Genomic DNA, 13,253 nt, shown 5'->3' with positions numbered 1-13,253 from the left:
CAGAGAATATTTTAAAGATATGTTACAAACATCTATCTTAAAACAATACATAAACAATAAGTCTAAATTAAGAACTGTATTAATTTCTTTGAATGCTCTTAAATTACATGGAGTATTCACTTTTCTTTTTTACCGCAACAGATGTCTGCCTTCTGTGCCTATATTTTAATGGACTAAACATATGATGAAAGAGGTAATTTCCAAAGGAGTAGTGTGCTAAATATCTATTAACTCCTTAGAAAAAAAGTATTATTCTCAGTAAAACAAGCTAACTCACTGCAAAAGGAGTGGAAGGCTAGTAACTTCCACTCAGCCACAGAAGAGGAAACTATAACTACCTGTACCACATCAAACTTTGAGACACAGTGACCAAGACACAGTGACTATCATCATTTTCATCATTTAACAGTACCCAGGATTTCCCCCCCAATTTTATAAAAATGAATGCTTTTTCTTCAGACCACTGAGTATTTGTTTCACCCAAATGATTACTACTCATGCTAGTATTAATAGCAAAGTAAGTATCCAAAGACCATGTGATTATATTTATTCATTAAAATACATAGCTTTTATGAGATATACCAAAGTGATACTTACGCTTTTTTAATATCTTCTGGTGAGGCATGCTTTTGCACTCCCAGAACTTCATAGTAATCCACCATGTTTCAACAGTTGTCTTGGTTAACAACAGCTGGTCTTTAAAGTCCTGCAACAACAAGAACTTGTAAAGGAAGCTTGCACAGTAATGATAATTCATAAAAATCAGATAGGAGCCTAGTGTTTTCTGGTAGCAAAACTGGCCTTATAAAACTGCTTGGTTTTACAAATTCACACGTTTCAGACACACATGCACACAAAATATCTTATTCCAGGTTGACAGATCAAATTATTACTTTGGTTATAATTTGGTTATAATTTATGTTCTTTAATTCCCCTGATACACAGCAGATCCCTGTATCAGATTAGGCAAAAAAGCTAGCTCTATCAACACATTAAGATGAATATGCACAGTACGTTCATCATTTTAAGCATCTTCTGACTGCAAAACAAACCATACATCAAGTTCACCCTCTGGCACCTAATTTACCTCTTAAGGACATATGAGCATAAAACCAAAACCGCAATATTTCCTATCTGCTTTTTAAAATATTACTTCCACTGTGATGCTCCCTTCAAGAAAAGCAGAGTGTGCACCATTCTCAGAAATGTAAAGTTGTATCTAGTCTCCAATTAACCTTCCTTATATTCAGACCCTGACAGGAAAATTACGATCCAAGAAAAAAAAAATGTTTTAATTACCAAAGTTACAAAATTCTATTTTCTTCCTTTATGTTTAGCAATATAAAATATATAGCCAGATTTTCAAACTGTAAGATTAACCAGTCAACTCAAAGTAGGTATCTTGTTTAAAGGAAAAACAAGGACAGCAACTGAATCATAGTATTTCTTAGTACTAGACAATAAAACTCCCAGGTTTCACAAGACTTCTCTCACAGATTAGTTTCATCAACAAGGCACCACTGACCTTGTCCATCAGTTATCAACTCCCAGAATAAAAAACTGCTCAAATGTAGAAAAATACAGAAAAATTCTATTATTTTCTAGTATTATTTATATAGTATTATAATTCTAGTATTATTTATACTATTCAAGATTTTTATCCATGTGTCAGGAGCAAAAATTCCATGAAAACTGATTTTTTTCCTCATCTCCTTAAATCATCCAGTACTCTTCATTTTAAACCTAGGCAAAGTCTTATTTGCCAGTTATTTTACATAAGCCCTCATAGAATAAACTATAATAGATCCCACCCAAATATTCTGAAATTAACTTCTTATACTAGTATTACACTTATCTTTCAGTGTACAAGGGACACGAACATTAAAGACAGACTTCCTTTTAAAATGGTTTGTATATCTCTAAAATACATTGCTGTTGTAGATTAAAGCCTAATTAACTTTAATTAGGAATGTGGCTACATAAACACTTCCTCAAGTGGCAAAGCCAGTTTAAGAGATCAGCTGCCACATTACCTCTCTCCTCCAAGCTGCTTAAGGAAATGAGTGCCGGACTAGCTATGTGTTTTAAAAACTTGGTTAAACAGAGGCCAAAGCAACAATTCCGGTTCATCATGTAATCCCACAAACACACAGGACACTGAAGAGTAACAGGTGAACAGGCCTCACTTGGACTTTGCTACCTGAGGAAATCTTCACATTAACTATGCCCAACACTAAGTACACCAACAGTAATATGATAATGGCAGGTGTGACTACCTAAAGATAGAGGCTGGCAAGAAATATCCCAAGATATTTGTTATCAACTGACCTAGCTAGATTTATTGCTTCCCAAACAATGGTTAGAACAGCTCTGCAAATACATCAATCATGGTAACCATACTGCTGGCCCAAGTATTTTACCAAACCACGTAGCCTATTCTGAGTAGTAACATATATAGGATATGTACTTTATAAAAAGAAACCAGAAGCAAAGTCTTCAGACTTTTAGCTACAGGACTGCTCTGGTATCAGTAGTTTGGCCAGAAGCACATCAGTATCGTCAAGATTTTCATATAATTTCTGTAAAAGAAAAGAGGGAGAAAAAAATCTGGTATGAGCCAAGTTCAAGGCTAGAGGTCTCAGAGCCCCACCTAACAAGAGATACAAAGTGTAGAATCAGAGAGCTAGCAGCAGGAAGCCACAACAAAAACATGTACCATACCTTTAGGTGTTTTCTCCATATGCTTTTTTCTTAAATTCAAGACTGATATAAGTACTCCCCTCAATTTAGACAAGCATCTTAAAGGTAAAATTCAAACATCAATCTTCTAGCTAGAGCAAGGCAGGTGAAAAAGCAATCATCAAGTGTAAAAATAGATAACTTTTCCATAAGCAATTAGGGAACTCTGCTCACATAGGCAGTCATATTGATTTTAACAGAGATTTCTTTAGATACTTTAGGTGGTCAATTGTTTAAACAGCAGGTGCTCCAGTGTCAAAAATTCAGATTCAATACACTTTTACACATATACTAACATATTCTAAATAAAGGAGCCTCAAGTTTGAACTAAATACAAGCCCTGCAGCAACACGAACAGCTCTTCCTAGAGCACATGCTCCAACAAAGATTTTATTAACCGTAAAAAGCAACTACTCTAAGAACAAAGGGATTATTTGTTTCAAAGAAATGTCTGAGGTTTGCCTATTCTACTTTTTGTAGGTTTGGTATCACTCAGTTCTTACTTCCTACAACAATAAATTATATTAAGGCAAGCTAATAGCTTTATAAGGAAACCAAAAGGTGTTTACACTCTCTCTCTGTAATCAAATGTTTAAGAGACAGTTCATCTGCAATTTATCATTGTTTTTATCTGCTAATTATTAGAAGCATAAACTGCACTGCTATGCTTTTAAATAGCCTGAAAACATTTTATTCTACGTGAAAAGGTTGTAATAATACTTACATGAAGAAAATTTATCTGAAGTTTTTCTGTTTTTATTTTCCCCTCCCTGCGCAGCTTTGGATAAACATCCAAAAACATAAAACTAATAGCGTAAGGTAAGATTCAGCCCCTTAAAAGTGCTTAAACTATTACTCAGCACAAATTCCAGTAAAGGTAAAAAAAAAAAAAAAAAAAAAAGAGAGAGAGAGAGAGAGAAACAAAAACCAAGAACATCACACAAGCTGGAAAGGACCTCAGCCTGCAATCTTTCTTGGAGGAGGGATGATTTAAAATACTCACTCAGCAAAACAACAACCATCAACTTACAAACTCAAAACAGAAAATGAGTGACAAAAATCAGTAGCGTTATGGTAGCAGGAATCTGCTTGGTGAAATGCACAGATGAAACAAATCACATATCTTCCTGTTAAGTGAAAAGCAAAAATACTCAATTGTCCTAACCAAAATGACATGAAGGAAATCTTCTTCCAACCTCAATGTCAAACAATTTGTCTTCAAACACACAAGCAAAGGTCATTTAACTAGTCGCTCAAGACATTTTTCCAAAGCCACGAGGAAGCCAGCCCATATCAGCTAATTTCCTGCTTCCAACCATAGAAAATCTTCAAAGCCTCACAAGGAAAGAAATGAGCAAGGAAAATCCAGATGAAATAAACTGTTTCATGGCATCAACTTTCAGAAGTCCACAGTTACTCATGTGCATAATTTCACTATAGCTACGTGATGTTAACAGCTAACTCCTTTGGAGTATCAACAAATCAATCACCCAAATGTTTGGGTGAACTGAAGGTTCTACTGGCTTATAGATTTAACTCTCAGGAGGGGAGGAGTCAGCTCTGTTCTGGCTTACCAAACAGAAGCCACTAACGTTCATACTGATACAAGGCAAGTGCTAGGAATACAATGCCAGTCTGAGACCTTCTGTTTTGGTAGGGCTCAAACTTAGGTCGTTTTACAGCTATCTTGAAACTGGTCTCATACAATCTCCACACAGCAAAGTCCTCAGCTGCACAAAAGGCATGAGGAGAATTACAGAAGCAAGATTACTGAAGAGCTATAAACTTTTATCCAGCCAGATGACAGAAGAAAAGCAAAAAAACTGTCAGATACACAACTTGCATCATCTTCGGTAATGATAAAACAGCACCCGTACTAAATACAGAGAAGAGGAAAGTATCTAAATGAGAAGTTCTTAAATCAGGAGTAAATTCAGATGACAGCAGGCATGCGACCTTTGCAGTCAGCTTGCTTAGAAAAAGTTATCTATTTCTGGCCATGAAGCAATAGGGCAGCATGGAGAGCCCTGAAAGACTCCAGAATAGCTGAAAGCTTAGTGACTAAGGCAGTCATTTGAATAGAGGTCCAGTTCCAAATTCCTAATTCACACAATTTACAGAAGAAGCCAGTCATCCACATCCTATGCAAGTGCCACAGCCATTCAATTCCTAGCACCTGTCTGCCTTCTACATCCTGCTGGCAACACAGGAAGAACACCCTGTTCTGGATCCCACTTCAGCTTGAGCAAATGTCTGATCTTCTCAACAGCAATGGAACAATTTTGAGATGTCTCTGGTAGATGACTAAGTGATGGACACTTGAGAATTTTGGGGAACTACAACCTACAATTAAAAAAAATATTTTTCATATGCTAAGAGTTTTTATTAGAAAGCTATAATCACCTACTGCCAGACCCAAGTTTTACACTCCAAGTATGAAGGAGACTGAAGTAACATTAACACTGCTGTGAATCCCAAACTATACAGAAAACGGTATGAAATACACGCACTTAAAAAATTTTTAGTACTTTTTTCATCTGCTTGTTATAAAGCAAAGGTCCCTTTGGTGAGCCTTTTATTTCTTAGAATTCAGGAAATTTAGAGGCATATACTAAAAGTAACTAATTTCAGATGAAATTCAGTCATTTCACTTGCTCATAGGTGACAGATCTCATATGCATGCCATGAATTATAATCACTAGTCTACCATATCTTTAGGATAAATAAAGGTCAACCGTAAAGCACTATCTACCACAGTATTAGCCAAGACTTCCAAGCCATGTATTTCTGTCAGTGGCTCTGAGAATCCTTAACGGCTTGAAGAGGTCACTGTCTTCCACACACAGATATTGGTGATAAAATCTGCACTCTGGTGTAATCCTATGCCAAGTAACCAAGAAAAGAGAAACATTACACTGCAATTCTTCAGTGCAGAATACTATTCATCCAAATGCATTTTACATATTACAATTCAGCAAAATACAAAACCACATATCTCCCCAAACCGTAGCTAAACACCTAATAAAATATCTTTTGTCAGTTCTAGAAACAATGTCTGGGACGTGCCTTACATAACTGGAAGGAGAGTACCAGCAGTCTCTGGGCTACATCAGCAAAGGTCCACTGTGCTAACTCGGCACAAATACTAACAAAAAACTCCACACTATGCCAGAAAGTCTTTGTAAGAGGAGGTTTGAGATTGCAAAGGAACCTAAAGAATGCTGCCTTAATTCTGATCAGTGCAGTAAACAAAATAAGAAAACTTTTATAAGGTTTGTTATTAACATAATCTGAGAAATGTATTTAAACAATGCATTAAGATCAAATTTCTCTTTCCACTGATACCTACTCACTAAGATGTCTTTCAAATGTTACTTTCACTTCCATCTACCTGAGCTTAGCCCATAAATGTCAGCTTGTGTAGAGGTCCCTGAAATGAAACTTATACTCCATAAAAGGTCTTTCAGTTTACAATATAAAGTCAATAAAATGTACTTCAGTGATAATGTTTATACATATTATATTCATACTACCACAGCATCCCTACAAAATGAACCCAAAAAAATAAACATTCCAAAATCTTAGTTTAATCCTGTGTTTAATCCAAACACCCTTTCTCTGTGTCAGAAAAACAAGAGTGGACTTGAATACAGTGATCATTTTAAAAGATACAGTTCATACAGGTAAAAAGTAGCTAAGGCTAACTACCAATGCTGCAGTTTGATTCTGCCAAAAACTGCCACCTCCACAGGGCTCACTCCCTCCAGGCAGAAGTTACAGGACTCTGTCAATTACTTTCCTCTCCTCGCCAGTGAGAGGGAGATGCAAAAGGCGACAACCACAGGCCTTTCTTGTTCATCTTACTGGCAGTTACACAGAAACTCTGTAAAAGGCCATTGAAAATAATTAACCTACAAATACTGAGAACAGAAGAAACTGAAAATCTTTATCTCTGAAAGAAATTTAAGTAGCTAACAAAAACTGCAAAAGGAAGTAGACAAGTGAAGAGGCTACCCTCACACTCTTGGCCGATACTCTACTACTTATCCGATCTACGATCACGCCTTAAATCAAAGAGACATTTTTTCCAAAGCACAGCAATTCAGGTGTCCAAATTTGGAACTGTGTCATATAAATGTCTGAAGCAATGGCACCTTTCTAAAAACAACCATAAAAGGCTATTTTATACACAGTAAAAATATTTCCAACTCATTTTTAAAAATGCCTGACCTGTGTTTAATTAAGCTCTTAAAAACAGTAAAAGCCTCATCTGGCAAAGACTGGATCCAAAAAGACTGAACTAAATACTCACATGCAACCAAAAGATCCTTTAGGGAAAAAAAAAGAAAAAAAATTTTTTGAAGTTTCTACACACTTCGCTTGAAGTAGTTTTTGCAGTCACGGTAATTTTACTTAGGCCAACCAGGAAAACAACATTATCATTCCTTTTTCAGAACAATGAACACACACTTTACAGATACAGACAGCATTTTAGGATGAAAAAAGAATTTCTACTAATCAAAATAACTTTTTCGCACACAAGTTTTTAAACAATAACTGTTCCACAACACAGGTGTGGATAACTTCAGTCTTAAAGGATAAATATGAACTACAGGACTCTTCCATACAGGCTTGTCTTCAGCTGAAGAAGATAAAAAAGAGACAGACTGTAAATTAGTACAAAATTAAATAAAATACTAAGTTGAACATGCAGAAGACAACTTATTATAACCAAGTCTATTTTAAAACTAGCCAGCTTGTTGTAACTTCAAACTTACTAGTAAATACACACTTCAGTATAGATTAACCTGTTTTAAATAAAAATTAAAAAAAAGAGTCCAACCTCAAATGCTACTAACTTCAATTATATACGAAGAAGAAACATTTAAATTTTTAGGTGAACAATGTAGTACATAGATACTTGTATTTTTTTTTTGTTTCCAATTAAATCATTTCTTAATTTTCAACATAAAAATATTATTGTGCAGAAAAACTGTAAAAACAACTTAAACTACTAAATATTAAGTTTTTAAGAGCTCAAAACTCAGAGACCATTGAATCCTAGTTTTCTTCTTCTATCTAAGAAAAAAATGACCTGGTAAGCTGTCTGTGAAACATACACAGCCCAAAAATACAGCTGGGTCTTTTTCATACTCCTGTTTTCAACCTGAAGGTGAAGGACTGGGGCTCCACTAATATCAGTGGAATTTTGGTACTCATTCAGAACAAATAGCAAGCACAAACCAAACCCACAACTACTAACTTAAGTAGTGAAGTTTATATGCATGAATTATTTCTTCCCTAGTAGTTAAACAGATGGAAACAGAATTGCCCTTTCATTAAATCTCAACTGAAGAGAAGTCTAACATCCATTCAAATACCATGCAAAAGTAAAGAAAATAGATTTAAATCAAAACTGCTATATTGGGTTTAAATTATCTTGAAATAAACAATCATCATATACAAGATGCAGTAAGTTCTCACAGAGCTAAGTAAATTTTCAATAATCCTTCCATTCCTCAAATAAATCAAGTTATATTTTTTTAAAAAATAATAATTTCCTGTTATCATAAAGTGATTTTAGGACACAGCTGATCAGAGTTCTTCATAAATGCTACTAAAAATGCATCGGTTGCTATAAAAGGAGAAAAATATTAGAGTATTAAAAACTGTACAACTCTAAGTTCAAAATTAAGGCTGTACCTTCACATTTTCTACCAAAGTCACATCCAAAAAAAAAGTCTGCTGAGGTCTGGAAGTCCATTGCATCGACTCAATTGAAATGCACTACTTTTCCACAGCCTGCAGCACAAGAGCAGAACATGGCTAACACGGGTGGCGAGGCATTTCAATCAATTGTAGACCTGAACTCCAGCACCTCTGGATCTCTAGTAAAATACTCGCACACACTCATCCAGCACATTCTCAACTGAAAGGCCCAAGTGCCACAGTGTTTTAAGCATAGATGTAGAAACACATAGCTACAACTAGAACTTCTAGAGTCAAAAAGGGTTTCTCTTTCCCTAGTACCTATAGTAAGAACTGAGATCTCTTTCATACAACAGGAAGACATAACCTTTTTTCCCTTCTCCATGTACATCTTTGAACTTCTGCTGGGTAAAACTAAAGATGCAGTAGGTAGATATAAAGATTAAAAAATAAGAAAAGCAAAACATACTTTCTGCTCCTGCTAAAACTTTCATATTTTTGGAAGTGAAGCTTCCTTCCAAAGTTCAGCCAAGTTTAATTAGCAAACTATGTCAATCTAGAAGAAAATACCAGCAAAAGTGCTGTTTTGGTAAGAACGAGTTGAAGTCAGAAAGCCCAAGTGCTAAAAAAACAAAAAATAAAAACAAAGAGAGGGAAAGAGAGGGGAAAACTGAAGTAATTTATCTATCTGTAAACTGCCAATTTAAATTTCTCCTCCAATGTCACAAGCTAAGAAAACTTAATCCTAAATTAACTCACAGTTCAAGCTGTCTCGTCCTCCAGTGAAGAGGCAGCATAAGAGCCAAAACCAAGAAACATTCAAAATTTGAACTAATATTGTGTACTACTTAGCATTGTGGTTATTTAACAGAAAACACTACACAAAAAAACTAACTACAGGGCCGAAGTTTATAAACATTTACTCACTAGTCCAAACAAATCTTCTTTGACAACATAATCCAGGTAACTAAATGCTACTTTAACCATCTGGTTCTTGATTCATCAACAGAACATAAAATCCTTCCTGACTGGAGAACAAGCTACTCCAAAGAGTAAATAAAAATTAAGGCCAGCAAGCAGCAGTAACTGCAATCTCAGAGGATCACGGAGTTTGAACCAAGTTTGAACTAGTTCAAACAATTCCTACTTCTTTCCAGCTGTTCATACTGCGGACTAGCTGTCCACACCTTGTTCTTATCACTTCTTGATGCTTTACATCATAAAAAAAAACCCAGGGCTTGACCACTGATTGTCTAGGCAATGTTGCAAGTTTGACCATTTGCACATCAGCATCAGTGTAAATTTAGCTTCTGTGATATTATCTTAACCAAACTAAAATCAACCAAGCAGTTTATTATTAGAATTCACAAAAGATTTGCTCAGTGTATTAAACAGTCTTTTCTGAAATCTTCTGACTCAAGTCTGCAGCTCAGAACTTCAAGAACCAGCACAAGCTCTGAGAGAAATACAGCGTTGCTACAAGCAGGAATACTTGTCATAACTTCACTTCCCAACTTACAGTCTTCTCAAAAGTCCTGCAAACACTGACAACATAAACCATCTGCCTTACCTTTCAGTGACAGTTTTCAAAGCCATTTATAACTTAGCCAGCCCTGATCACTACTGCCCTCATACACAGCACATCATACTCATCCTACCGAATTATTAACAGCAAAACAGAATTCAGTTTCTACTAAAAAAAAATCCAAAAGTCAATCAAGAAGTACATTCAATTTACAAACACGCCAAAAAAAAAAGAAAGAAAGAAAGAAAGAAAGAAATTACGAATAAAAGAAATGCAAGTAAAAGGATTACTCGCTGCACTCAAAAAGAGTCAAGCGTGAATAAGAACTCCCCCTCACCTTTTCGCTATTGACAACCGCTGCAAACAGAAATGGAAACGCAGAAGGCCGGGGGAGTCCTCAGCCCTTCTGCACCTGCCGCAAACAGCAGGCGACAAAGCCGCCGCGCAGTCCCGAACTGTCGCTCCGCCACTCCGAGGTCCGCGATAAGCCCGCGGCAGCGGCTCCCTCGCTCCCCGCCCCCGAGCACCGGGGATCCCCGCGGCCCCGCTCCCCACGCAGGCCTCGCTGCGGTCTCCCAGGAGCGGCCGCTACGCAGAGCGGAACGCGGCCGCGGCAGGAGCTCCCGAGCGCGGCGCCCCGACGCCGGCCCGCAGCATGGCGGCCGCGCAGCCGAGCCCGGCCGCGCCGGGTGTCCCGCCACCGCCACCGCCACCGCCAGCGCTGATGCTGAGGGCCGAGGCCGCCTCCCCCCGTCCCCCGCCGCGGCCGCCACGTCCCGCCGCGCGCCCAGCACTCACCGGCGCCGCAGCCTCGGCAGCGCGGCCGTTACCCTCCCGCGCGGAGCCCGGCGCAGTGGCGGCAGCGGCGGCGGCGGCACCTCTCCTCCTCCGCAAACAGGAACTCTCGTCACGCAGCGTCGTCACTTCCGCCCGGCTGTTTCCGGAAGTTTCTGGAACGGCGTGCGCTCGCGGCAGCCCGCGCGGAGCAGCGCGGGCGGAGCCCGCCCCCTGCTGCCCACCGGCGGCGCTGCAGCGCCCGCGCGCGCGCGGGCTGCGTTCGAACCGCCCGCTGTCAACGGCCGCAACGGCCGCAACGGCCTCGCGGCGCCTCGCCCCCCCCCCCCCCCCACCGCTCAGCCACGAACCTTGAGGGCTGCCTGTCCTCGGGGGGAGGGTGGAACCGGCCCCTCACAGGAACCCCGGCGGGCGAAGAGCCTCTTCAACGGCCCTCTGTACTCCCGCGTAGGAAACGGGGCCTCGCTGCTTTCCTAAAAAAAAAAAAAAAAAAAACTGTGTGACAGTGTGCGGGGGAGCGGCAGGGGTAAGCTTGGGCATTTTTTAGCCCCAAGAATTGTAACCCTTCCCTGTAGCTTATTTTAAGGCTACACTGATTGTTTTTGTTAGAAACGAAATGCGCCAATTCGAGATGGATGATGACATGAGTAAGCTTTACTAACACACAGCTGCAGCCGCGGGCGCCCCCTTAAGCAGAAGCCGCGCGGAAGCAGTTCTTGCGCCACTTTTTATGCCTCTCCATAGTTCCTGCTTTCTCACCCTGCCTCAGCGCCTCTGCGGAGCTCCACGACCTTTGTACCGCGTGTGGGAAGCATTCCATAGTCTCTGCACTGCATAGTTTCTCGGTCTTTTTTATAAGGAAATGAAAAGTTTTCGGTTGTGCTACTTCTTTTATCTATAGCAGCTTGCAAAATGGCCTTCGTTACAACATAGATTAGGTTACTAGCCTGCCTGTTTGTTCCAACCTCAAGGTTATCTAATGTCTCTGTAAAAACAAAATATTTCTCTCATTTTCCAGCTGGCACTTGCACAGATTCTTTCGTGGCCCACATTGTGCTGTTGGAAATGTAGGTATCCTTTAGGTCATATTTGAGTTGTAGTTTTCTGAGTGTCATGGGTTGAAAGCAAAGCATAGTATTCGATTCGATTTAAAAAGGTTATCCATGTTTTAAATTGCTGTGAAATTGTATTTCTTTCCCTTCATTTAAAAGAAGCTGCAAAAAGGCAGTGTTTTATGGCTCAGCAAATTGGAATTAGTGTGTTGTCAAACCTAAAACATACCTGCTCCCAAAATAAAGTCAATTGAAAGGCTACTCAGGAATTTAGGGATAAAAGTGCTTATGTGGAAATAAGACATATCAGTTCAAGAAAGAAAAAGCAAGCTTGGAATAAGACACAGGACTAAATTAGAAAGGTAACTAGTAGGACACCCCGGCTTCAAAAGAAATTTAGCTCCAGTGGGATTCAGTGCTAAATTGTGGTCATGAAAACAAGTTCTTAAATTAGATCAGAGATCTACCTAGCACCTGTGAAATTCAAAAAGTTTTTGATCCACTTTCAAGGGGTCAAGGCCTGCAAGGACAAACTGCAGATCAGTACTCTGTAGTCTGGGAGGAGGTTATATAAAATCTTGCTGTAATTCTTTAAACATTGCTTGGTGTAGAAATAAAGATTCTTTTCTTCAACTTATCATAGACAATGACAGGTGAGAACAAAATATGTCTTTAATCTCTTTAAAATCTCTGATGAAGACAGAAGAAATAGCAAATGAGAGTAGATTTTGTATTAAAGTCTGATGCCTGATGGATTTAGACTGTCGAATCTTCTGTTTAGCCATGCAAGCAGAACAATGTTAGCAAAGAAGTGTAATTCTGGACTGAACTACAGAATTGAAATCATGACATTCTACATAAATGTATTATATCTGCTTAAATATAGTTGTAGTAGGTATGATAGCATTGCATGAATTTGCCCATAGATTTTCACTGTTTCACAGTGTTGGCCTAATGCTAGACTACCCAGCCCTCCTGTTCAGGCAGAGGCATAATGGTTGAGAAGACTTTGAGACTATTTTGCAGCTGGAGAAAAGAAGGTGAAATGCCTTACTCACAGCTGAGGGGAGGGCTAGCAGTATAAGATCAAGTCCAGCATTTTATACAGCAAAACACAGAAAATATAAATAAGTATTTCCAAAAAAAAGTTACAGGAAGAAACAAAAAGTAACAATTATATTTTAATATTTTTAATTAGTTGACACCTGTCTTAGAAGTGAGATATGAGTAAATTTCCTGAGACTTTGCACAAGGAAGAATCACCAATAAAAATATCAATATTGGGGCATTTTTAAACTTACTATCATTATCCATGATACCTAAAATTATCTAACACTAAAAGATAACAGGAAGTGAGGTTTTTCTTGGTTTTACATTGTGCATTTTCCATTCTCTGGGTTGCAGAGAAAGTAAGGAGATTGCAAGAACTTCAG

The 13,253-nt window shown here is 38.6% G+C and overlaps 1 protein-coding gene across 4 annotated transcripts in view; it reads right to left on the bottom strand.

The window, feature by feature from the left end:
• DNAJB6 (DnaJ heat shock protein family (Hsp40) member B6) overlaps positions 1 to 11,175 on the bottom strand; it is a 63,408-nt gene extending 52,233 nt beyond the window's left edge. The window contains exons 1-4 of one of the 4 annotated variants that reach the window (XM_062568840.1): positions 11,119 to 11,175; positions 10,772 to 10,923; positions 2,468 to 2,579; positions 598 to 706 (exon numbers count right to left, since the gene is read on the bottom strand). In XM_062568840.1, the coding sequence (XP_062424824.1) occupies positions 598 to 662 (65 nt within the window). In that variant the 5' untranslated portion in view covers positions 663 to 706; positions 2,468 to 2,579; positions 10,772 to 10,923; positions 11,119 to 11,175. Of the gene's footprint in view, positions 1 to 597; positions 707 to 2,467; positions 2,580 to 10,771; positions 10,924 to 11,118 lie in introns of those variants that run through there. The other 3 variants (XM_062568839.1, XM_062568842.1, XM_062568841.1) reach the window with 3 other exon arrangements.
• Between the last annotated feature and the right edge of the window lie 2,078 nt (positions 11,176 to 13,253).

Source organism: Rhea pennata, chromosome 2 (assembly GCF_028389875.1).
Source record: "Rhea pennata isolate bPtePen1 chromosome 2, bPtePen1.pri, whole genome shotgun sequence".
Taxonomy (NCBI): domain Eukaryota; kingdom Metazoa; phylum Chordata; class Aves; order Rheiformes; family Rheidae; genus Rhea; species Rhea pennata.
The sequence above is the reverse complement of the archived record's forward strand: the minus strand, read 5'-3'. Positions and strand labels throughout refer to the sequence as shown.